The 27,033-nt window shown below is 54.8% G+C and overlaps 1 protein-coding gene across 1 annotated transcript in view; it reads right to left on the reverse strand.

The window, feature by feature from the left end:
• LOC130391583 (tetratricopeptide repeat protein 28-like) overlaps positions 1–27,033 on the reverse strand; it is a 163,228-nt gene that overhangs the window by 6,067 nt on the left and 130,128 nt on the right. Inside the window, exons 8-19 of the mRNA XM_056601793.1 lie at positions 26,214–26,758; positions 23,572–24,095; positions 16,533–16,642; positions 11,912–12,041; positions 11,194–11,412; positions 9,021–9,180; positions 6,599–6,739; positions 2,410–2,554; positions 1,782–1,961; positions 1,105–1,655; positions 452–699; positions 227–351 (exon numbers count right to left, since the gene is read on the reverse strand). Coding sequence (XP_056457768.1) covers positions 227–351; positions 452–699; positions 1,105–1,655; positions 1,782–1,961; positions 2,410–2,554; positions 6,599–6,739; positions 9,021–9,180; positions 11,194–11,412; positions 11,912–12,041; positions 16,533–16,642; positions 23,572–24,095; positions 26,214–26,758 — 3,078 coding nt within the window. The remainder of the gene's footprint in view (positions 1–226; positions 352–451; positions 700–1,104; positions 1,656–1,781; positions 1,962–2,409; positions 2,555–6,598; positions 6,740–9,020; positions 9,181–11,193; positions 11,413–11,911; positions 12,042–16,532; positions 16,643–23,571; positions 24,096–26,213; positions 26,759–27,033) is intronic.

The following is a 27,033-nucleotide window of genomic DNA, read 5'->3' on the forward strand; positions in this document are numbered from 1 at the left end:
TTGTCAAACCAAATCTGTTTACTCATGACCACAACCTTTAGAGTACGAACAATGTGTGGGATAAAGCAAAATAAATACGTGATAAACCTGATCTGAATTTTCCAGCGTGTATCTGCATTGGACCCTTCTTTCTACCTGTGGTGTGTGTGTGTGTGTGTGTGTGTGTGTGTGTGTGTGTGTGTGTGTGTGTGTGTGTGTGTGTGTGTGTGTGTGTGTGTCCACTCACCAGGTGAAGCAACACTCGCAGTGCGTCCCGCGCTTGTTGAGGATACTGCAGGATATCGGCCAGAGCCTGGCCAATCAGCGACGAGGGGCTGTTCAGCTTCACGTCGTTACCGATCAGCATGTAGCCTGAGGAACACACACAGAGAGGACAATGGAAGACCCGCCTCTTTGAATGAGAATGTACCATGTGCGTGCGAGGGTGGGGGGGGGGGGGGGGGTCTCCTACCTGCCCAGTTGGACGGGTGCGAGTACTGCTTGCTGTTCTGGACGCTCTTCATGGCGTCGGCCAGCGCGGCGCTGGCCTTGGTCCCGTTGAGCAGCGCGGTGTAGAAGGCGTGGACAAAGACCTTGGAGGCGGCCGTGGGCACGGGCCACAAGGACACCAGGACGCACTGCGCCCCCGCCGCCAGGAAGGCCCGGGTCAACCCCACCACGCCGTCGGCGGTCACCTTGCTGCTGGACTCCTGGTACGACCTGTAAACACGCGCATGCACGCGCACACGCACACACACACAGGCACGCAGGCACGTACACACACACACACACACATACACACACAGGCACGCAGGCACATACACACACACACACGCGTGCACACACGCATGCAGGTACATACACACGCACACACGTGCACACACGCATGCAGGTACACACACACACACACACACACACAGGTACATACACGCATGCAGGGACATATACACACACATATGCACACACACACATGCACACAAACCCACACACACATGCACACAAACACACACACAAAAAAGCAAATATTAGTGATGATTTCAGGTATGTCCGCCTGAAACAACACTTTCCCCTATAGTTGCAGACCCCCCCCCCCCCCCTTTCTTCCCCCCTGTCCGGCCAGCTTACCCGAGCACCACCAGCTTGACGGGCAGCCTCAGGTCCAGGATGTCGGCGGCGGTCAGCAGGAACTCCTGCAGCGGCGGGCTGTCGCAGAGGCTCTCCACGTCGCTGCCGTCGTCCTGCATGTGCAGCGACTCGGGGATGGTGTAGCTGCTCCCGAACGAACCCTTCCTCCCCCGGCCGCCGCTGCCCCGCCTCCCGCCGCCGCCGCCCCTCCCCCCGGGCGTCCCCACGCCCCCCACGCCGCCCACGCCCGACGGCCCGCTCTCGGGGTTGGGGGTGAGCACCAGGGCAGCCAGCTTCCAGGAGATGTGGGTGGCGAAGTGGGCGCACTCGGCCTGGCCCAGGGCGCTCATCACCCGCTCCTTGGTGGCGGCGGCGCCGGCCAGCGGCTGGCAGCCCAGCAGCTCGGCCACCATCAGGGCCTCCTCCTCCGCCGAGGGCATGGGCCCCCACAGCCAGCGGTCCATCACGGGCGAGGGCAGCCGCGGGTTACCCACCACCGCCGCCATGGAGACGCCCCCGCACGGAGCGGCACCGGCCCGGCGAGGGTGAGTCTGCAGGGGGGAGGGGGGGGAGGGGGGGAGGGGGGGAGAGAAACAGGAGTCAATACAACAGGTTCTGCTCAACTCCACCACAGTAGAAAAATGGACAAATCCTTGAAAGGAGGTTGGAGGCGGGACCTTGGAGCTGGCTCCGAGGCCGTGGATGGAGGGCACGGCGATGAGGCTGAAGCGCTCGTACAGGTACTCGTTGGAGGAGCTGCCCTTGAGCAAGGCGAAGGGGATGAGGTACAGCTCCCCCTCCAGCACCATCACCAGCTGCCGGTGTCGGCCGACCGGCCCGCTCGAGTGCATCAGACCCTGCGGAGGAAGACGACCTGGGTCAGCGCGCACCGCACACCGCACACCGCACACAGCACACAGCAACAACTCATGGGGCCGGCTCAGCTGGTTGACTCGTGATCTGAGGGTTTCGAGTTCGATCCCCGGTTCCTCCTAGCTAGAGTGTTCGAGGTGTCCCTCAGCATGGTTGACTCCGTCAGTGTGTGACTGTTTATATGAGGTGTTTCGATCAATCGCTTTGGATAAAAAGCGTCTGCTGAATGCCCCGAATGTGAACGCGAATGAGTTGAACCACAACACAAACTGAATCTCTTATCCGTCTCTTTGTCTCCGTTACTTTGGCCCAATCCCATTTCTACCCCTTACCCCTCCCCCTTGTTTTGAAGGGGTAAGGGGAAGGGGGGAGGGGGAAGGGGGGGAGGGGGAAGGGGGAAGGGGTAGAAATGGGATTGGGCCTTTGGCTCACCCCTTCCATCGGTGCGATGAGCAGGTCGTAGAGGGCCCGCAGTGGGGGCTTGCCCAGGTTGCTGGAGCGCCGAGAGAGGGAGGAGGAGCCGTCCTTGGCGGGGGACATGGTGTTGCTGAACAGGCTGGTCATACTCTGGCAGCTCCTGGGGGTTTGCGTGACACACAGGAAGAAGAAGAAGAAGAAGAAGAGAGAAAGGAGGACGTTTTATTTTCTATGCACCGCAAAATTCCTTCCTTCACGGCTCTATTTCTGGTGTTCTCATGTGCAAGAGTCGGGCTTGAGAGAGTTTGTTCTCTGTTGATATATTTGGAGACTGGCACATGCTGTTAAATTAAATGTAACTTAATTAACCTGTTAACCTGTCAATATATGTATGTATGTATGTATGTATGTATGTATGTATGTATGTATGTATGTATGTATGTATGTATGTATGTATGTATGTATGTATGTATGTATGTATGTATTACAACCCACAGTACAATCTCTTGTACTATCTCCACTATCTCTCTCTACATTTTGGACTTTACTACACTGCTGTACTATCAGTTTTGTTTTCAGTCCGATAAAACACATTGCAGATTAGCATCCCTCTACAGATATGGCCTTTTCCCTTGATCAGAGTTCACTCACTAATCTGCGCTACAAAGCACTGCATGCTCTGACCGTGTGGATCTAAGCCTTGGGGACACGCTAGTGGTTGACCAGACATTGGCAGCATGTGAATACGCCTGCATGTTAAACCACCAGGAAGCGTTCCCCGCGGCTGGTAATGGGCTTTGCAGCAGTACTGACAGGCTATTGATGGGTTTTCCTGCATAGGATTGCATCAGATAAGGCCTTTTAGCCTATGGCTGTTTGTGTGTTACGATACTGTGACCAAGAAAGATGGCTCAAAACACTGGATCCTCTCTTCTCTCCCCCGTGCAGAATGTCTCACACACTGAGAGAGAGAAAATGCTAAGAGCCTCTTTCAAAACAGCAGTAATGATCTTTCCAACAGCAGGCGATCTATGTAATATCAAGAGGATTCGCAGAGGGACACTCCCAGTTCTGACGCGAACATGAAATGTCATGATACAAACGTCCACTAGATGGCAGTGTAGCACCGCGTCAACGCGTCCCGTGAAGGTTAGTCACACTACACGCTATCGACCTCAAATGATCGTCCCAGGATGTGCATAAGATGAGGGGGTTCTACTCAAATGGTCTCTGCCCCACTTATCACTGGTATCCCGACAAAAAAGTAGTCCAGGGCCACGACGTAGATCCTGATCATGAGAGAAATGGTTGAGTGACATCAAGGGCCTCCCCGGCAAACAAACTGCCACGCTTTTAAAGCATTCACCAAAAAAATCAATCTCACTCTGATTAGCAGCCGACTGCTAATGGAGATCCCGCTGTGTCACATGAATGACAACTTCCTGCCCGGGCGGCGGCGCGCGCCACGCTGAGAACAGCCCTCATTTGGCTGCGGGGTTATAGGAGCTCTAGATACCGCAGACAGCAGAGCGAGAGTGTCACCGCCCTCCATCTGCTCCACCAGCCAGTAGGGCCGCAGGGCTCCGTCCTGGCCCACAGACTGCTCTCCAAGCCTGCTGCTGCCTGCCTTCAGGCCCCTGGCTCACCCCCAATCACCAGCCCCCCGCCTCCTGGCCCAACAACTCTCTCTCTCTCTCTCTCTCTCTCTCTCTCTCTCTCTCTCTCTCTCTCTCTCTCTCTCTCTCTCTCTCTCTCTCTCTCTCTCTCTCTCTCCCCCTCTCTCTCTCTCTCTCTCTCTCTCCCTCTCTCTCTCTCTCTGTCTGTCTGTCTCCATTTCTCTCTCTCTGTCTCTCAGTTGATCTGTCTGTCTGCCTCTATCTCTCTCTCCCTGTCTCTCCGTCTGCCTCCATCTCTCTCCCCCTGTCTGTCGGTCTGCCTCCCTCTCCCTCTCCCTCTCCCCCTCCCTCTCTCTTACTCTCCCTCTCTCTCTCTCGCTCTGTCTCTCTCTCTGTGTCTCTACCAGGCGTGCACGAGCGAGACTAAGGGAAAGCAAACAGCCGTTTGTTAGCCTGACAGGAGACTGAAGAGGGGACACAAAGCCCTGAGTGGGGGGGAAGTTAGGAGTCAAGTGTGGAGGGAACAGTGGAGGCACAGGGGCAGGGAAGGGGTGAAGTGGGGGGCCGGGTGCTTGTTCTTCAGGAGGAAGCGACTACGTAGCAACTAGCTGGGTGGCCGAGTGTCCACAAGGACGGGCCCTTTAGCTATCGATCCGTGGCATTCCCAACCGTGTGTTCGTGGACCTTGTTCTCCGGTATTTAACGTGCCGTCCTCTGACACCTGTCACGTTCATGACGACCCCATCATTTTCCCTCTCTGTAATTGGTACTGTGTGCTACTTTTTTAGCGGCAAGCGAATTAGGCCAGTGAGGCGTTGCTAATAGCAGGCAGAGGGTTGACACCAGAGAGAAAACAAGCAATCCTCCCTCCAAGATCGAAAACCTTTCGATCTCACGTTTGCGTTTGGGTTAAGATGCCATCGCTCAAGTTAATCTCTCATCACAACGTTTGTATTTTTATGAGAATAACTCAATCCTCTCTGTGGAGAGGTGTGGTTTCGGAGCAGTCACGCAGTCTTCCTCCCCCGTAGAACACACGTCTCCCCGAGCAAAGGGAGGACGAGAGGGCGAGCGAGGGCGGAGATAATAAGAGGAGGAGGGTTTGAAAAGGCGCATTCTCCTTTTGATCTGGATAGGGCGCCGCAGTTCTGCGGTTCAAATGACAACGGGGGTTTGTTCTCGCTAGCGGTGTGAGAGATGATTGGCTCGCTCGGTTTGAGGATCTCGGCAATACAGATCATTCTTTTGTCGTTTCTTTCCCTTCTTGTCGGGCCCAAAACAATGAGTGGATTATTACCGGCAGCCCATTAAAGAGGCTTAATGAGCTCGGAGACTCAATTAAAGATCGAATTACCCACATCATCCTAGAGCAGCTCAACTGTGGATGAAACGGGAAAATATGACCATGAGACGCGCACGCGCGCACGCACACACACACACACACACACACACACACACACACACACACACACACACACACACACACACACACACACACACACACACACACACACACACACACACACACACACACACAAGCACATACTCATGTATACGCACACACACACACACACACACATTAAGCCAACAGACATAAACTCACAAACGTGGCACTCATTAACGATCGGTGGAATGCTAATACGTGCCTTGAGTGGAATGGTAAGGTTGTATTCTTGGTTCACTGTTGACTCTGACAGAGTCAAATGTACACACTCTTAGTGGAGCAGAGCAAACAAAGTGGCACATTTGAATAGTTACAGAGCAGAGTGCCAGCTCCTTACTTTGTCGTTTGGTCTGATGATAGAGAACCAAGTAACACAACCACACACACACCCACACACATCCAATGCACAGACACACACACACACACACACACACACACACACACACACACACACACACACACACACACACACACACGCACACAAACACACACTCACACAAACATCCTTATCCAATGCATGCATGCATGTACGTACACACACACACACACACACACACACACACACACACACACACAGACAGACACACACACACACACACACATACACACACTCACACGCACACGCACGCAGCATCAGCTCCTTACTTTGCCTTTGGTCTGATGCTAGAGATGCAAGTAATTCACACACAAACACACACACATCCAATGCACGCATGCACGCATGTGCACACACAAAGACACACACACACACACACACTACCACACACAGACACACATGTGCAAAAAGGCGCTATCAGAGCTAGTTGATAGGGCTTTCAGCGGCTTGGCTCCGCTCAGCTGATTTAATAAGGCAGATTCACAGGCTGCATCTGTGCTGGCTAAACAAAAGAGGAAAGCGAGAAGCCGCCTCTCCCAGATGAAGCACAATGCCCGCGAATCCCCTTACCCCAGCACATTCGTTTTGGGAAAAAAAAAGAAAAAAAGAAGAGAAAATCTTTATTGTTAAATTTCAATGGAAGGAAAAAAAAAGAACTGGGTCAAAGTAGTTAGAGAGGCTGCGTCTATGCCGCACGCCAGAGTTATCTGGCGTGGACGAGAGCGACAACCCGAGTAACCCTGGCAACAGCAGGCGCTCCATCCCCACCTGTTGAACAGGTTGTTCCTGGACACCATCCGCAGGAAGCCGGTGGGGTCGGTGACGGAGTTCAGCTTGTTGTTCAGCTCCTCAAACTGCTGGTCCAGCAAATCCCCCGCCTCGCTCTCCGTTTCACTGCTGGAGCATCCTCTGAACGGGGGGGGGGGGGGGGGAGAGAGAGAGAGAGAGAGAGAGAGAGAGAGAGAGAGAGAGAGAGAGAGAGAGAGAGAGAGAGAGAGAGAGAGAGAGAGAGAGAGAGAGAGAGAGAGAGAGAGAGAGAGAGAGAGACAGGAAGGAAGGGATATAGAGGACATGAGGGATTGATACAAATGTGAAATGGGCTCTATGTTCATGTATGGACTGCAAACACACACACACACACACACACACACACACACACACACACACACACACACACACACACACACACACACACACACACCCCACATGCGAATCCTCTTGCATAATGCACAGCATAGTGTCCCCCTACAGATAGAGACGCACACACATACATGTACTTTCTCCTGACAGAACACCACCAAAAAAGGGGGGGGTTGGGCCTGGTATCAGTCCCTCGCTCCCACTCTGTATTCCGCCCCCCCCCCCCCACCCCCCCCCCCCCCCCCCCCCCCCCCCCCCCCCCCCCCCCCCCCCCCGCGGGCTTATCGCCTCCCCTCACTCCCTGTCAGTTTCCCGCTCCCACAGCTGTGTGCGCCATGGTCACTCCAGTCTGAACTCTCATCTGAACTTCTTCAAATATATCTTCCCTGTGTCTCTCTATCTGCCCCCCCCCCCCGGAGGCCAGTCTCTCTGTCCCACAGAGCTCCACTAGATGGGGAAGAGAGAGAGAGAAAGGGTGAGAAAGGGAGAGAAAGGGTGAGAGAGAGAGAGAGAGTGAGAGAGAGTGAGAGAGAGAGAGAGAGAGAGAGAGAGAGAGAGAGAGAGAGAGAGAGAGAGAGAGAGAGAGAGAGAGAGAGAGAGAGAGGGAGGGGATTGGGTGGGCAGTAGATCATGTAATTCAGGGACATAAGGATCTGTGGAACATCTAAAGTCGCCTGCGGCCAAAGCGTCACATTCTCGCCTCCCTTGAATTTCGCTTCCATCATTAAAAATTGTTTTGCGCTTGTGTAAGCCTCTCTCTCTCTCTCTCTCTCTCTCTCTCTCTCTCTCTCTCTCTCTCTCTCTCTCTCTCTCTCTCTCTCTCTCTCGCTCTCTCTCTCTCTCTCTCTCGTTTGTCACTTCCAACCAGCCCCTGATGCCTGAGCCTATGTTGGCGTCTCCCTGCAGCTCTCTGCCTCTCCGTCCTCGCTGTGTGGTGGATGAGCGGGGCCACTAAGTGATGCCATGTTGTGGTCATCCGGGCGCGGCCGCCTCCCATCGGAGCGGTAAATGAGCTGGTAATGGGGCGGGAGGGCCCGTCCGCCCCGGGGTGGGGATGGGGGGGCACCACCAAGGCCCTATGGCGGGGGGGGGGGGGGGGGGGGGGGGGGCTGTGGCCAGAGGGCCCATCGTGGCCCTCCTCCACATGGGGGGGCTCTAACCCACCAGAGCTCCCATCCTCTCGTTTTCAGACGCCCGCCCCACCCAGGCTGAGGCCACAGCAGGGGGTCGGCTCTTCAGTCAGCCTCCTCTACCCAGGGGGTCTTTTCTCTGAGTCTCCCATCAGTTTCACTGCGGCAAACCTGCTCGCATTTATTTCTTTAACTCCATTCGCTGTGCCACCAACCCTCTGCTTTTCAGAGTTTCTGTTTAGAAGGTCAGGATCTATTGTGATAGTCTCTCTCCACGGGGGCTATTCTTCCCCCTCTCCTTTTGTCCACCGTCTGGGAAGTAGGCTACAAGTAGCGCAGCGAATTCAAGATGGGCGAAAATCAGATCCAGCCATCACGGAATGCTGAGGATTGGAATGGTTCCCTCTTAACATGCACACGCATACATACACACACGTACGCACACACACACGTACGCACACCTCAAACACACCCTGCGGCATGTTTATGAGTTATGACTGGGTTCTGATGCCAGTTAACTCCACGGTGGGGATGGGTGTGTGTGTGTGTTAGAGCAGGGGTCACCAACACAGTGCCCGCGGGCACCATGGCGCCCGCAAGGACCACATGAGGCGCCCGCAGGCCTGTTATAGCACTACTCATTCTTGAACAACTCTTTGACACCTTTTTTAAGTCATTGTTGCTAATTATTGTGAGAAATCATTAACACGACTTAATTAATTAACCTGTCTTCACATAGATGAGTATCATTAATCATTAATAGTAATATAATTAAAGGCAAACTGAGCAAATTTGTTATTTCAGAAGAGTGTATAGAACTGGGTGCCCTTCGTATGACTCAGTGCCCATGAAGTAGCTGTCAGGTTCAAAAAGGTTGGTGACCCCTGTGTCAGAGGCTGTGGCTGGAGGGCGTGTCTCACCGGCTGTAGTAGGACTCCACCCCCAGGGCCTCGCGCGCGCTGGCGATGTGCTGCTCCAATGAGGAGCCCAGGGCCACACCCCCCGTCCCGCCCTCCTGGAACTCGGACCCGCCATCCGTCAAGCCCTCGCCCAGGTACACCTCGTGGAACTTGAGGATCCCTGCGGAGACACACAGGGAGGGGGAAGAGCGTGAGAGCCTGTCACCCCTCTGCCGATGGTGGAGAAGGATGACGTGAGGAGGAGGAAGAAGAGGAGTTGGAACGGAATACCAAAATAAACCCATCCCCGCCAAAAAACCGACAGCAGAGTTTTGGGCCGGGTTTCATGTGGAAAACGGTTAAAGTTATGCAGCGCCGCGGCACTGCATCTGCCGAGCAAAATGAATTAAACAAATAGTCTTCAATAAAAGATAAGAGGGGGCTGTCGATGCCATCTGCTGCCCGCCGTGGGAGCTGAGATCTTCACACAGAAGCGCGAGGGGAGGGGCTCTGACAGCATGGTGGAACGGGGGCTGCCGAACGCGAACGCGCACGTGTTTACTCGCGGTGCGATGCCGTTTCTGTAGTACAGTAAAATGTGCCTGCATAAATCACGGGCTGTTTACTAGCGTCCATGTGTGGGGGCGTGCCTGTGCGCGTGTGCGTGTGTGTGCGTGTGTGTGCGTGTGTGTGTGTGCGTGCGCTTGTATGTATCTCAGCCTGCCAGTTCCACTAAAGAATGTCTTTGGGATTTTGGTTTCCTCTGCCTTTCCTCTGTGTGCACTGTGACCGAGATCTAAATGGGATCGCACACGCACACGAACGCACACACACAACCACACAACCACACACACACACAACCACACACGCACACACACACACACACACACACACACACACACACACACACACAAAGACACACACACACACACACACATATCCAATGCACGCTTGCATTCATGTACACACACACACACACACACACACACACACACACACACACACACACACACACACACACACACACACACACACACACACACACACACACACACACACTCCCTGGTCCTGTTCTGTTTCTCTTCAGGCACCAGCTGGGTGCGGTGGAACGGGAGAGACAGCCGCCGTGGCGATGACTGAGCGGGCGGGCTCCCCCCTTTGCCAGGGGCGGTGTGCTGCTCTTTGTAGAGCTCTCTGGCCCCTCAAGTCTCCACGCTGAACCATGTGACTGCTGCTGCTGCTGCTGCTGCTGCTGGAATGAATGGAGCGTCCCTCAGGCAGCCAGGCTTGATCGATGATCAGGCCCCCAGGCGAGGGACACGGGTCATTCACATGGCCCCGGGCAGGGCATCTCCAGACCAATCACAGCCCTCTCTCTCTGGGCGACCCCCCTGCAGCCGTGGTGACACCGAAAAACAGCTTCTTTCCTGTTTCCTCCGTTGTCATCATTCTTGTTTTCAAACTCTCAACATCTGCAGCGTCTCTTGTATCACATCGGACGGAAGCGATGAGGAGACAGTGGACACACAACGGTATGGTTAACAAGAGAGGAGGAAGGGGAGGAAGGAGCAACGACGGAATTGGGTGGTTGTGATCGGGGAAGGGAGGAGGGGAACCAGCAGGAGGCAGACAGATAGTAAGTGTTTTCCTGGTTGCACGTGTGACGGCGTTTGCGATGCTGTTTGGCTCTGTCACTCTCAATGAGCAGGGCTTCCTGGCAGATGTCCTGGGAGATAGAGAGGGAGGGAGACGGCGAGGCGGGGGGACACAACCAGCGGGAGGCAGGTGGCACTGCCACATGGTGTTAACTTTGCCATTCTTAACCCCGCGTTTAGACATAGGCCGCTGCCTCCGGCGAGATCTCACGGCCACCTCCTACAGAAAGGGAAGCTAAATTGTTTCCCCTTGCATTCCACGGGGCACAAGGGACACGAAAACCCCCATGAGCTTCTCTGCTCAATCTCCTCTTTTTCCAAAACCCAAGACTTGAATTGGATTACACATTTAAGCGTTATGTAACAGAAAATACCGTCGCCACTGTGTATATAATGCTGCTACCCATTTCCCTTGCTCGTGTGTGAGCACAACTCCGCGAGAAGCACGAGAGCGCACGCACAGGTCAAGGGTGACTGGGCCGGCGGATTAGCGACGCGCCACGCCCGCTACGCCCAGGGGCCAAAGGTGTGTCCTTTACCTGCTCCGGGGGCCAGCAGCCAGCTGTACAGGTAGCCGGCGGCCATGGAGAAGTAGAGCACCAGGGCGCGCTGACTGTTGACCGTGTCCAGGATGTGCTCCACGGTGACGGGCGTGTACGGGTCCGAGTCCTGCTGGCCCGTCTGCCGCTCCACCAGCAGGTCGGCGAAGGCGCGCGTCCGCCCTCGCTCGGCCACCGCCAGGGCCTCGTCGTGGTGTCCTGAGGAGAGCGGGGAACGGGGGGGGTCAGGCGTGATTAAACGATCACGACGTGACGCCGGATGTGTGCAAACATGTCGGATGTAGGAGTGCGAGGACATCTGGTGCTCAGTCAGGACACATGCGGGGGCTGATGTGGATTAGCTTAAGACAAATTACTAAGATTAACATTTACATTTAGGGGATTTTGCTGAGGCTTTTGTCCAAAGAGACTTACAACCATTCACGCACACAGTCACACACCGACGGCGGAGTCGACCCCTCGGGGCGACAGCCAGCTCGTCGGGAGCAGTCAGGGTGAGGCGTCTTGCTCAGGCACACCTCGACACTCACACGCTAGGAGGAGCCGGGGATCGAACTAGCAACCTTCCGGGTACCCGCTCTAATCCGCTCTACCTCCTGAGCGTCTGCCGCCCAAAGAGCCTCACTCCATTCGCCCACCACAGACATGCTAAAGGAGAAACCAACGAGCGGGAAAAAAAACAGTTGTGTGATCATACCCAGGCTGACGAGGACCCTCTGGAGCGCCTGGTAGCAGGATGTTTGCAGGTCAAACAGAGAGAGCTTGTAGTCGGTGCTGTGCTGCGCCTCGTGCCGTATCGTCTCGAACAGGGCGGAGGCGCGGTAGAGCTGCGGACACACGACAGAGGCAGAGAGGGCTAGGAGTCAACACGTTGCTAGCGTCTCCACATTGTCACGTTCATCGGTCAACAGGGGAGCGGATCCAGGATGAGTTTGGTGCGCCGCGGCGTGATGTTTATCGGATCGTGGCTGCTTTATTAAATACATTAAAGGTCCCGCGACATGACATGACATCACAAGTGGGCGTGTCCACCTAGACGTGTGCCGGATAGGTCAGTCTACCAGCCTACCCGGTGGAGTGCAGCAAACGTTGCCCATCTATCCGTCACTCACCGATGTGGACACGCCCACTTGTGATGTCATAAGGGGCAGATATTCAAAACGGCTTGCAACGGCTAACCACATTCCCACCTGGTGGCATGTCATGGGACCTTTAACGTACAGCCAGAGGTGTTGAGCAGGAGTTAAAGGCGCGCGTGAACCACTAGATGGTAGCATTCCGCCTCTCGGAGCTGCGCTAGAGACAGGCCTGTGGTTTGCTTTCGTCCTTCCCTGCTGCTTTCCATTCTGTCTCCCTTTCCCCCCAAAACGGAAATAGAGGGATAATAGCAGCATACTTCTGTCTCTCGCTCTATATATAATCTGTACATCTGCTATCTAACTATACCACTGAGAGTGTGTGTGTGTGTGTGTGTGTGTGTGTGTTTTTGGCCGTGTGTGAGCATGTGACGCTGTGTTTTTGTGTTCATCCTCGGAATTGGCTCTGTGGAGGCAAAACGGAGGTGGGTGTGTTCACGCGAGGGCGATGGGCGGAGCTTAGCGTGTCTGTGTGTCCGGGGGCCAGTCTGACCCCGGGACAGGGGAGTGTTGACTCATGGGATTGGTCATTGATTATTGCTGCTCTTTTGGACACAGTTTAAAATGGCTGGTGCTGCTAGAGAACTGGTCTCCACGATGACAGAACGAGGAGAGGGACGAAAACTCTCAGGAATGAGTGGAGGAGTGTGTGCGTGTGTGTGTGTGTGTGTGTGTGTGTGTGTGTGTGTGTGTGTGTGTGTGTGTGTGTGTGTGTGTGTGTGTGTGTGTGTGTGTGTGTGTGTGTGTGTGTGTGTGTGTGTGTGTGTGTGTGTGTGTGTGCGCGCGCGTGTGTGTGTGTGTGTGTGTGTGTGTGTGTGTGTGTGTGTGTGTTTGAACAGGTATGGGTGTGATTGCGTATGTGTGCGCGCAGGTGTGTGTAAGAATAGGGATGTGCGTATGTGCTCCTGCAGGTGTGTGTGTGTGAGTGTGTGAGTGCGCTTAGGGGTGCGTGCGCGCTTGTGTGTGCGCATAACTGTGTGTGTAAGTGTTTAATTCACATGGAAGGAATTCATTTCTACGCGGCCACTGGCTGCTCTGTGTGCACACAGATGTGCACACAGACGTGCACTCAGAGCCGGTTTGAGTCGGTCAGCGCAGCGTCCATCCCAAGGTCGCGCGTCCGTGTGTGTCAGAGGGGGCGGGGCGGGGGGCCGGGGACCGAAGGGCCCTACACCGGCCCCTGAGCTGCCAAGGAGGCTGCTGCTGCTGCCCTAGCAGAGGCAGAGGAGGGAGACGGGGGAGACGGGGGAGACGGGGGAGACGGGAGAGACGGGGGGCTCGGCGGGGGCTGATTGGGCAGATAGCTCGCTGGGAGCTGATTGCTACTCAGCTGCTGCCGCCTTAATCTGGCGGACACACAGACATCCACTTTAAGAGTGAAACTAATTCCTCATATAACCCTCACCCCCCCCCCCCCCTCCCACTCTCCCTCGCCCCCCCCCCCCCGGCCCAGACTAGCTGAGGATGGGGGGGGGGGGAGGGGGCGGATGAAAGGAGCACGCAATCCCAAAAGTGCTGCGTTCGCAACGACCCGGCAAGCTGCAACCACGTCTACACCCTCCCCCCCCCCCTCCCCCCCATCAACCCCCACCCCTAACCCCCCCAACAAGCTCGGTCTCCACCCCCACGGCTCGGGACCAGGCATTCAGATGAGCGTGGTCTCCGGCATTTCAACATCACAGGCGCCGCGCGGCGAACGGAAACCGCTTTCAACTCGCTGCGCGCAGAAGGGCTGGTTTCGCTCGACCGGAAAACGCCGTTCTAAACACAGTTTAGAAACGAGGGGGGGGGGGGGGGGGGGGGGGGAAAGCTCGGATTGAGACGGAGATGAACCCGCGAACGATGCGGTGGAGGAAGACGTCACCGTGGCCCCGTAGACGATATCAGCCGTTCCAAAACAAGGTTTAATCTGGTGTATTAATGTCTAAATCGACATGAGCCGCGTCGACTTAGTCCTAACGTACGCCTCGACTCCGCCTTGTCGGAGGCAGTGTTCTTTATATAGCTGGTCACCCCGTCGGTGTGTGTGTGTGTGTGTGTGTGTGTGTGTGTGTGTGTGTGTGTGTGTGTGTGTGTGTGTGTGCGTGTGTGTGAGTCCCCCAGGACACAGGATCAAAGCAAGAGTGCCGAGACAAAAAAATTGGGTTTAAAATGTTGAGGAAGGCAGAGGATGAGGTCGGGTGCACTCGACTCTCGATGGAGAAGTATAGATTGCTTTATACATCCCGACTGTGTATGTACGTGTGTGTGTGTGTGTGTGTGTGTGTGTGTGTGTGTGTGTGTGTGTGTGTGTGTGTGTGTGTGTGTGTGTGTGTGTGTGTGTGTGTGTGTGTGTGTGTGTGTGTGTGTGTGTGTCTGTGTGGGCGAGAGAAATGTGGGAAAACATGCGTGGAAGCCAATACGGCGGCAGGCTTAAAGTGGGTCAGGATACTAGCAAGGTCATCGGTAGCAGCATAATGTCTCATGAATAATGATCTGATCTATACTCTAAGGACAACACTGTCCTTTCCCACGATGCACCCCGGGAGCGGCCGGCTGATGCGGAAAATGGTTAAGATATCGACAGGAGGGGGCGGACTGAGGGGGGGGCAACGGAGGGGGGGGCTCACCAGGAACCGGCGAGGTGAACGATGTAATGATTGCAAAAATGTGATTATGTTAATTTGAAACATCTAGCAGAGAAAAATTATAATTAGCCTAGTCTGAAACATATTTTTTGCATGTAACGATGAGACACACGATCTCTTTGGTCTCGTCTTTACACCTGAGGTCAGACCGATGCGGATAATTAACAATCAAGGCTTGGTGTGTGGCTCGTCTGATGACGCAGGATGCAGGACGCAGGACGCAGGGTGCAGGGAATCTGGGTCACGGTGCTGCGGCGTGTTACTTATACGTGTGTGTACTCTGGAAACCAGCGGCGGGTGTATCACCACAAGACCCGGTATCTGAAGGGTCACGATGGGTGCCTCAGCCCGCGCCGCACACAGACGGCTGTTGCTGCTCAACGGAGTGAGTAACTGCTTCTGCTGTCGGGTGCTACGGCAACCTAACCCCGCCTGGACCATGTAGTTGTTCGGCGTGTGCGCCCCCACTTGACAGCCGGGTGGCGGGAGAGCGAGAGAGACAGAGTTGAGTGTAGCGTGTGATGGGCTTGGAGGAGGCTCTGGAGACCCGGTACACTCGGCCACGAAAAACATCTCCAGTCATCTGTTGCGTGTCTGCGATGACAGCGGATACCTGCTCGACACACTCCCCGGCATGTGTTCGAGGGGTGCAGCCATCTCTCTCTCTCACTCTCTCTCTCTCTCTCTCTCTCTCTCTCTCTCTCTCTCTCTCTCTCTCTCACTCTCTCTCTCTCACTCTCTCTGTCTCTCTCTCTCTCTCTCACTCTCTCTGTCCCTGTGTTGATTTCTCTTTTTTCTTCGTTTTTTCCAGGTCACACCCTTACACAACCGTGGCACACACATGCTGCACCATCGCTTATGTTTTCAGTGCAAGCCAAACCCCTCCCTACCACAAGTAGGATGAAGAGCAAAGTAGAGCAGAGTCGACTCGACAAAACTAGAGTAGACCAAAATAGATGCGCGGGGAGTAGACGCAAATAGAATAGGAGGAAAGGAGATCGGAAGATAAGGGAGGAAAGGATTAGAGGAGCAAGAGAGAGGAGCAGAGGGAAGGCGACGAGAGGCGAGAAAAGGAGAGCAGAGGAGAGCGGAGGAGAGGAGCAGAGAGGGGAGAGGAGGGAAGGGAAGAGGAGGGGAGGGGAGGAGAGGAGAGGGGAGGAGAGGGGCAGAGAGGGGAGAGGAGGGGAGGGCAGGAGAGGGGAGGAGAGGAGGAGAGAGGGGAGAGGAGGGGAGGGGGGGAGAGGGGAGGAGAGGAGAGGGGAGGAGAGGAGAGGAGCAGAGAGGAGGGGAGAGGAGGGGAGGGGAGGAGAGGGGAGGAGAGGAGAGGAGGGGAGAGGAGGGGGGGAGAGGGGAGGAGGGGAGAGGAGGGGGGAGAGGGGTGGAGAGGAGGGGGGGAGAGAATAGGAGGGGAGAGGAGGAGACAGGAGAGGAGAGGAGGGGAGCGGAGGGGAGAGGGAGAGGGGAGGGGAGACGAGTGTAGAGTAGAGTCCACAACATGAGATCAGAGGAGATGAAGAGAGAGAGCCGAGGAGAGGAGTGCTGCCGGAGGAGTTACCTGGTGCTGGGCCTCCTCCAGGTTCCCACTGGCCCAGAGTGACAGCCCCAGACGATGGCGGATCTTCGCCTCGTCCTCACGCCGGGCCAGCTGCTCCGCCAGCCTCAGGCCTGTCAGGGCGAGAGAGCACAGAAGTGGATGAGGAGAGAGAGAGAGAGAGAGAGAGAGAGAGAGAGAGAGAGAGAGAGAGAGAGAGAGAGAGAGAGAGAGCGAGAGAGAGAGAGAGAGAGAGAGAGAGTGAGAGAGAGAGAGAGAGAGAAAGATTGATTTAGAGAGATTTCGATTTTATTGATTTAGAGGGAGAGCGAGAGTGTGAGGGGAAGAAAGAGACGCAAGCATAGCATGGTGCTAATATTTTAACGGTAAACAGATCTGGCTGTCTTGTAACGCATCGCACACACACACACACACACACACACAAAACACACACATACACTGAGAGGTTAAAAGGGCACTAATGTGGCTGCTGAGTAATCAATGGCAAAGATCGACTGGCCGGGCAAACAGAAGCACACTCCCGCTGCTCGTATCCACGGAGGTGAACTCGCTAAGCAAACAGCCTGATAGAGCAGCCTGCAAATATTTGCACAAAAACACTCTTTTTTTTTTTGCAACTGTTCAGCACAATGCCTGGTGACACTTAGAAATGTGCAGTGGGACTTCCTCCGGTTTGTTGTGGCAGCCAAGAGAGATTTGCATGTGTGTGCATTTGCATACTGTGTACCTGTGTTTGTGAACATGCAGTGAATGCGTTTGTTCGTTTTTTTTTCTGATATCTGTAGGAGAAGATGACTATGAGGAGTGTGCGTGTGTGTGGGTGTGCTTGCCCGTGTGCGTGCACGTGTGTGTGTGTGTGTGTGTGTGTGTGTGTGTGTGTGTGTGTGTGTGTGTGTGTGTGTGTGTGTGCGTGTGGGGTGATGTCCCGAATGTTTAGTGGGTGTTGCTGACTGTGTGTCAGATCACCTGGCGGGTGAGCGGCTTGTTTTTCACTCCCGCTCCCCAAGGCGGCGAGGCGTGTGTCACATCTTTGCATGTGTCCTCAGCTCCGCCTGCCGCACCGACGCTCGCCTCCGCCCAATTACTGAGATGAGAATGCCTCCGGATGCGGGAGAATGATGGGACCAGACAGGCGACGGGGCCCACACATCGCCCCCCGCAAGGAGGTATAGACGCAGCGAGCGGTCAAACCGTCCCCCGGTCGTACACAAACGGGCCCTTTTACCCTGCAGAGGGCCACAATCTAGCCCCTCTACTCTAGTGCTTGCGTGTGTGTGTGTGTGTGTGTGTGTGTGTGTGTGTGTGTGTGTGTGTGTGTGTGTGTGTGTGTGTGTGTGTGTGTGTGTGTGTGTGTGTGTGTGTGTGTGTGTGTGTGTGTGTGTGTGCGTGTGAGACGTCTAAACTGTTTGGATTCTTTTATTTAGTGGGGAGGGGGGTGTTGAGGGTTTAATCCAGGGCAGAGGGGAACTCTCTCGTGCCGGTTCACCTTTCGCTTTGCCGTCTGTGCCAAGAGGTCTGTGGGCGACCCAGATAAGACCGGACCAGAACGGAGAGCGTGACCATCGCGGCGTGGGCCGGCGCCGTCCCGGGCCCCGCCGGGAGCGTGTGCGTGGTCGACTCGGGCCCCCGCACGCGCCCAAGGAGCCGGCGGCCTTTGAAGCCCGCTACAAACCGGCTCTTATCTGTCCCCACACCCACTCCCTCCCTCTCTCCCCCCCTTCCCTTCTTCCCTCCCTTTCTCTCTTATTTCCCCATCCTCCCTCCTCCTCCTTTCACATCTGTGCCGCAGCTCCACTCTCTCCTCCTCCTCCTCCTCCTCCTCCTCCTCCTCCTCCTCCTCCCCCTCCTCCTCCTCCTCCTCCTCACTTCCGTCCCTTCATCTTTCCACCTTCTGGGTTCCATCTCTCGACCCCCACCCCCCCACTCTACCAGAACCCCTCCTCCATCACCATCAGGCCCACCACCTCCCTCACCTCCACCACCATCACCCCACCCTCTCCCAGACACCCTCCACCACCATCACCCCACCACCTCCTCAGGCAGCCGCCCCTCCCTCAAGCTCCTCTCTCTCGCTCCTCTCTCTCGCTCCTCCCTCAAGCTCCTCCCTCTCGCTCCTCTCTCTCGCTCCTCCCTCTCGCTCCTCTCTCTCCCTCCTCCCGTATCGTGTTGACGGCGGGCGGGGGGCACGGCGTTCACGGGGACGCCGCCTTCTTAGGGCTCATTAGCCCCGGGAACCGCGCTACAGGAAGCTGCTGCCAGCCTCCCCTATCGCCACCCCCACCCTCCCCCCCCCCCCCCCCCCCGGCCCCCCAGCCTTCACTCAACGCAACCTCCACCGCAGTGTTTCATCTGCGGGCCGCGCACACACGGCTACGCTGACACACTCCCCGCCGGCGCCACTTCCTCTCGGCGGCGCGGCGCGGCACGGCGAGGCGCTGACAGCTCTCTGTGATCAGCGCCGAGCGCCTCGACTTTCCTTTGTTCCTCCGGTTAACGACCCGCTAATGCAAGTGACTGGTGCCACGCGCCGATGGAGAGAGTGTGTGTGTGGGGTACCCCCCACCCCCCCCCCGCCCCCCCGCTCCCTGACTCTACGTCATTCTCCTCCCACTCCATCCGGCGTGCTGTGCGGGGGGGGGGGGGCTGCCTGGGGCGTGCCCCGTCGGCACGCCCCGATACCACGTAGGGCCGGCCGATACCAGGAGCTGGTTGTGACCGGCTGGGCCCAGAGGAGAGGCTACACACACCCGCCGAGGAGACGACACACACACACACACACTGCTGAGGAGACGACACACACACAAACACACACACACACACACACTGCTGAGGAGACGACACACACACACACACTGCTGAAGAGAGACTACACTCACACACACACACACACACACACACAGACACACACATACATACACACACCCCGCTAAAGAGAGGCTACACACCCACACTGCTGAAGTGAGGCGACACACACACACACCGCTGTGGAGAGACTACACACACATACACAAACACTCCTCTGAAGAAGAGACTACACACAAACACACAACGCTGAAAAGAGTCTACACATACACACACTGCTAAATAGTGACTACACACAAACACACAACGCTGAAGAGCACAACAGACACACAGATGAGTGGGGCTACACACACACTGCTTTGAGAGACTAAACACACACCCCTGAGAGTGCTTTAAAGGCTGCCTGACAGCTGGAGGCCACTGTCTCCACAGGTCCCTGGGCCTGCATGCACCCTTGGATACACACACACACACACACACACACACACACACACACACACACAGACACATACACACACACACACACACACACACACACACACACACACACACACACACACACACACACAAACACACACACACACACACAAACACACAAACACTTGAATACAAGTATATGCAAACACATACACACACACATGCACATAAATGCATGCACACAAACACAAATACATGCAAACACAGACACACACAAAACCACATGCACACACAAGCCCATGATGCACAAGATGGATGCATTCACTGAAGCAAACACATGACCAACTCCCACACACAGGTCCACACAACACACGCCTAACAAGCAAGGTCGACAAATACAAACTACCACGCTTCTATTGGGTGAACTTCGCCGTACGTTAACCCGGCTTCCACAGAGAAAATGTCCTTTACCCGGCGCAGTATGAATCCCAATACTGGTACTGCAAGGGCAGACACACATCTGTTTACTTACCATGGTCATTATCCTTGAACATGATAATGAGGTGAGGTAGCCAGCTCTCTGAGGCATGGTGATAGCCTGACTATTCTTTAGAGGAACAACAACTACTCAATTCTGTTGTTTGTCTGAGACCAAACACCCACGTGTCAAACAAGGACTACACTTTCCCCAATTGTTTTCCAGCGAGCTGTTTTCCCCCCAATGTGTCGGTGCCTTGCCCGAGGGCCTGTCAGCGAGCGGTGTCAGGACAGGGGAGACCTCGCTCCTCGAGTGCCCTCCCCACACCTACATACTTCCAGCCGGTTTGGGTGAGTTGAGCTGCAAACGTTTCTGTCACCACTGGTACAACAGCTCTCCTTCCAGCTACCCCTGCCGCTGGTAAACGAATACCTCACAGCCTCACAGCCTCACAGCCTCAGCCACAAACCAACCAACGCTTCGGCGGTTAAAGAGACAGCACCAATAAAGGAAACTAAAACATCGGGACGCCTTTGTCACAATTGTCCTCTTGAAGTTAACACCAGTAGTAAGACTTACCGCCTTTATCCTTGTTGGTAATTGTCACAATCAATTTGTAGCATCTTAATAGAAAGTGGCATGTAAATGAGCTAACACAGTCCTTGATTAGCATCATAGTTAGGTGTGGTTGAGTGATAAAGTGCTCTATAAGGTCAAACTATTACACAGGTGTTGTAAACGGGCTGTCAGTGGAATGGGCCGCGTTTCTGCCATCCATGCGTAAAAACAGCGCATTGATTAAATGACACATGCAGCGGTTACCAGGACAAAGCTGCCTTTCCCTGCCAAACGTCTGGCCTTTAGTATAGCGATGACCTTTAGCTATCCCTTTAATTTAACATCAGCGAACAAATAGAGAATAATACATGTACACAGCCAGGCACGTGTATAAATCGGTACCTTGGTTCGAAGTCTGAATTGTGACAAAGCACAACGCATTACAGAACACTGCGTCTGCAAGGAACCCTTCGCCGACGCGGGCAAAAGCACATCGCAGGGGTGAAAGTCATCACTTTCAGGCGCTCGCGAGGAAAAAAACTGCATCCTTGGGTCTCTTTCCAATTAATCTTTTTCAGGAAAATAAATAAAGAAATAAACAAGCTGTGGTGCCACCAAGATGAAGAACGAAAGAAGGATAAATAAAAGGGCAGCGCCGGTATGGAGAGGAGAGAAGAAAGAGCAGCGGCACAGGGAGGGGAAAAAACACACCTTGCCAACTTTTAGGCCTGGGTAGGTTGGCCAGAAATAATTGGCTGTCAAGGATGGTGAAGGGGCTGGTGTTTTTTTTGTTTTTTTCTCTCTCTCTCTCTCTCTCTCTCTCTCTCCAAGCTGCGGCAAAGGAACAATACAAGGACAGTGCAGGGGACAACAGGAGGACAGGCTGGAGATAGAGTGGCCTGTCACCTCTGCTTCCATTCAAGCTCAACGTGGAGCGGGTCACCCCCGGTGCCCGGTGAACTCTAATAAAGCAGATGGACGACAGATAGGGGGGGCTTGCACAGCTTGCACAGCAGGATCGTCTAGAAGAGTAAGGCTATAGGGCAATAGGTTCCGGGTTCAACGCCAGATGTCCGCAGCCCAACCACAGGTCTCCTCGGTGAAGAACCACGACCCCCATCAGCACCCTAATCGACTCTGGGGATATGAATAACTCAAATTTTTCATGGTCAAATAATCGGTGGGTGGTATGAACGAATAATCGATTATTCGATGTGGGCCGACACATTCACAAAGGCAGCCATGGATCATCGGCAAGAAATCACTTAATATCTTAAACGCAAAAAAACAACTACCTGCTAAGTAGTTCCAGTCAAATTGTCTGTTCAGCCCTCAAAACGAGAGCTGGTAAATTGTGAAAAATGCATTTAATTGTAATCCGAAAACGCGGGTATATGCTATAGTCCCTATAGTATCTGTGGTATAAAGGCTGAATCGCGACAGTCTATACTTTCAACATAAAAAGCACGTATTTATAATTTGAAATTCGTCCCAGCCTTTATACCACAGATACTATAGGGTCTATAGCATGCAACCGCGTTTTCTGATTACAGTTTAATGTAACAGTAAGCTGACAACATCGCATTGCACCGCAACTGCAAATTCACCACACAGAGATAACCATGGCAACCGGTCAAACAAATTTTCTTACGGCGCTAATTCTGCGCTCACATCCACCGTGTTGATAAACAAATAATCCCCTTACAAATGAATGGCCTTCATTTATTTTCTATGGCAAGTGACCATGGTATAAGCGGGATAATGCCCTTGGACACCTGTCCAACATTAGTTCCGTCCGTTAATTCTTGTTTATTTGAATGGGAAAAAATTTTAACGGCCCAAATGTTAAAAATCGACGTTGACCCTCGGGAACGAATAATCGAATAATCGAATATTCTGACCCATCCCTAATGGACTCCACCAGCATAAACCGCTCATGCCTCGTAGAAAAGCCGTCCTCGAATAGCAATGTTTTGAAAGCGAGGTGGACGGTTGCTAAGGGACAGCTCGGAACTACTGATTGACAGGGGGGGACCAAAAGGGGGCGGGGACAATCACCTGTCACTCAACCTTATCATTGGCTCTCGTCCTCCCCCCCCCCCGACCCCCTGTTACGTCGGTGGCGTTGGGTTCCGGAGGAGGGCTGAGCCTGAGGTTTATTGCACCTTGAGTGCGTGTGAGGGACAACGGAGTGTGAGAGGGTGAGAGAGGCAGCGGGCCGCCGTGTGAAGAGATCCCTTTGACACGGCACTGACAACACCACAGCCGCCGCACAGTGGAGTGGAGGCAGAGGTGTGAGGCGCGGCGAGGGAGCACTCAGTCCCTGCATTCTGATTTAGCCCTGGCTGAATCACAATGCACACAAGGACACACACAGGGACACGTTTACTCACACACACTCACACTGACATGAAAACTAACACACACACACACATACACATAAACACACGCCTGCATAACCAGCATGCAAAGCAGCCCTCACATACAACGAGCGCATACGGCGCGTGTCCTCGCGTGCGCGCCGCACGGGAACACACTCGCCACACCCGATAAAGACATGCAAAGGCTGAGCCGCAAATTGCCAACGAAATTTGGTATTCATAGATTCACAAAATGAGCCTATCGACTGAAGATAACAAAGACAGCATGTCCTGCTGCTCGTCTCACACACACACACACACACTCACCCACACCTCACCTACACACACGACACTCACCCACACCTCACCTACGCACACGACACTCACCCACACACCGCACCCAACCACACGCAACACCGCCTCTCACCTTCCTGCAGGTACATGACGGCCTGCGAGTAGTTCTGCAGCGCGTGGTGTGTCCTCCCCAGGCTGCCGTAGGCCAGCGTCTTTGCCGCCAGGTCGTTGGTCTGCGCCGCCACGCTCAGGTGCTGCTCCTGGAACACCACCGCCCGCTCATAGTTGCCCAGCGACTCGTAGGTGAGGCCCAGGTTGCCGTAGGCGCGCCCCTGCCGGGCGGGGTTGCCCGTCTCCTCGGCGATCTCCAGGTCGCTCTGGTGGCAGCGCAGCGCCGTCTCGTACTCGCCCATGGACTGGTACACGGTGCCCAGGCCGCAGCTGGCGTCTCCCTCCAGCGTGCGGTCCTGGGTGTCGCGGGCGATGGCCAGCTGGCGCTCCAGGCAGGAGATGGCCTGCTCGTAGTTGCCCAGCTGGCTGTGGAGGGCGCCCAGCTCGCCGTACGCCTGCGCCTTGCCGCCGCACTCGCCCAGCTCGTGGGCCACCACCAGGCGCTTCTCGAAGCACACCAGCGACTGCTGCAGGTTCCCCATGGCCCTGTGGGGGAGGGGAGAGGGTGGGGGAGAGAGGGGAGAGGGGGGAGAGGGACACACACTATGGGTGAGGCGGAGGATAATCTCACAAATCAGGCTTTAGACTCTAGACAAGTTCAAATCGGGGTGAACTGGGTGTGTAACTTTCTTTCGCTGTTCAAAGCAAACGCAACCTCAGCCAGGACTAGTAAACTGTAAGAATTCTGTTAATGTTTCAAATCAATACGTTGACTGCTAACTAAAGATATTCTTGAAACAGAAATATACATTCAATTCCCCTTTGAAAGCTTTTTCCACTCGGGCAAATTAGTTTATCTTCGGCCCGATATCTTCCGAAACGATGCATGAAAGTAACGACACAAGGCGCAATACCGCCCCCCCTGCAGTTTTTGGTTTCCAGCCCAGGCTCTTTGCAGCCTCCCCTTCAGTAGTCCCGCTACAGCGCTGAAGGACTGCTGTCTGTGTGATCAGGGTGAAGGAGTCGCGCTGTACCGGTGGGTTGGGTTTACAGCAGATTACAAAGTGACACATTACAACGATGAAGGCCTCGCTGGAGACCGACCTGTCACCGGCATTTGCCGCTTAAATCATGCACACAAACAGACCTGGCATTGAGATATCTGACTGTGTGCACCCTGCGCTCAATGAACTTTCAATTTCATCTGTTACCGAGATAACACCACGTTCTGTATTTCCCCTTATCTAATCCGCTGCATGACAGCATGGCATTATTAGAGGAGAGCCCATATTGCTGGAACAGTGTTGGAGCAAAACCCTGAAGTGTGTCAAAGACACATTCGGATGCCAGGAGCACAGAGATGCTGCAGTGCACTCACAAGTTTTTACGTTTGTGAATATGTGAAATATGGATCAATCATAAACATGTTTTTACAAACATTCCTTTGTGTGCGTTTGTTTGTCTGTGTGTGTGTGTGTGCGTGCCTGCAGGCATGAATGTGTTTGTGAGTGTGCGTGTACGTGTGCGGTGCGTGTGTGTGTATGTGTGTGTACGCCTACGAGCCTGCGGATGTGTGTGCGTGCGTGTGTAAGACACTAACGAATGAAATGAGCCGGGGATATTGTCCAAACCCGGCCTCCGGCTTGGAGCCTCGCGCTACACTTCTAACACATTTATTTTGCCCTGGATAGGTCATCCATCAGAAAAGCAGCGTCTCTCCCCATTTGTGCAAAACATGATTGAGGGCTGCATCCCTCGCATCACGGGGATCACCGTGCCGACGCCGTAGTCAATAACTCGGCAACACTCCCCACATAGGACTCGACACCGGGTATTCACCGCCAGCCTTGAGCATTTAGACGGGAGTCTGGGTCTTAATTAACGCGGGGTAATAACGTGTGATGCCTGACGAGGATCTCCGGAGGAGGAGGAGGAGGAGGGGAGTTCGGCTATGATGCCTGTCGCTCCCCTCTGAGCTTATTGGCTGCCTCAACCGTCTTGCTCCTGATTGCCTCGGTGGCATGATGAGGCTGCACAATGAGGAGGAAAATCATCCCCGAAAACGAGGATTTCTGGCACTGCGCTCCGTGCCTTTGTTACCGCGCCGATCCTCCCAGGATTTTATCAGGCCGGCGTGGATATACACGAGGCGGGGGGGGTGGGGGGGGTGGGGGGGTGGGGGGGTGGGGGGGGGGGGAATGGAAGAAAACGCCGGAAAAAGAGACAAAATGGAAAAGGTCGTTTCGAATTAACCCCCCCCCCGCACACCGCCTCCACCCCCCCCACCCCCCCCACTGTTTCAGACGTGACTACGCCAGAGCCTCTTTGCATACAGATCAGGCCTGGGTGTGCGAGCAGCGGCAGCAGATAGCTGGTGGCAGGATTGCATTCAGGCTCCTCGCGCACCGATTGTAAAGGAGCGTGTAAACTACGGTGGTCTGCAAACGCTAGCTCAGGGAAGATAAAGAAAGAACAAAACCGTTGCTGAGGAGGAGAGAAGATTATGCACGGGAGGATTACTGTGATCATCACGCACACCCAGTCAATACAGTTATCTCTTCCAGCAACAACCGGTGGAACTTGACACTACTTGTAGAGAAACCCTTGCCAATGCACTTTTTTCCTTTTCGAGTGCCTCCACCCAAAGTTTAACCCCCTGCTCACCTGTGTCCGTTGCCCAGCCCCCGGTACGCCTTCTCCTGGTCCTGCATGCGGTTCAGGCTCTGGGCCACTGACAGGTACTGGTCGTAGTACTTGATGGCCTCCTCGAAGTCGCCCAGGGCCTCGTAGCAGTCGCCCAGGTTCCCGTAGGCCCGGCCCCGGTCCAGCATGGCCTCGTTGCCGCTGAGCTGCTGCAGCGTGGCCAGCTGCTGCTCCAGGTAGCCGATGGCCTCCTCCATCACGCCCACGTTCATCTTGGTGATGCCCATGTTGCCGTAGACCTGCGCCTCCACCGCCGGATCCTTCAGCCTGCGGCCAAGCTCCAGCTGCTCCTCGTAGCTCTTGAAGGCGATGGCGTACTTCCCCAGCGCCATGTAGACGGCGGCCAGGTGGCCGTGGGCCTTGCACTCCCCGGGCAGGTCGCCCAGCTCCTGGTACACCTCCAGCTCCTGGGTGTGGTAGCCCAGGGCCTTGTCGTACTTGTGCACCAGCCGGTAGGTGGCGCCCAGTGCGGCGTAGGCGCACGCCTCCATCCGGCGGTCCTTCACCTGAAAGCCACGGGTCGTGGTGGAGAACGGAGATATAATTGGTAAATGGACTGCATTTATACAGCGCTTTTCCAACCGGTGGACACTCAAAACGCTTTACAATACTGCCTAACATTCACCCATTCACGCACACATGCACACGCTGGAGGCGGCGGAGTCAACCACGCGAGGCCACAGCCAGCTCGTCAGGAACAGTCAGGGTGGGGTGCCTTGCTCAGGGACACCTAGACACTCAAGGAGGAGCCGGGGATCGAACTAGCCACTTTCCGGTTACC

The sequence above is a fragment of the Gadus chalcogrammus genome, chromosome 11 (genome assembly GCF_026213295.1).
Source record: "Gadus chalcogrammus isolate NIFS_2021 chromosome 11, NIFS_Gcha_1.0, whole genome shotgun sequence".
NCBI classification, from domain to species: Eukaryota; Metazoa; Chordata; class Actinopteri; order Gadiformes; family Gadidae; genus Gadus; species Gadus chalcogrammus.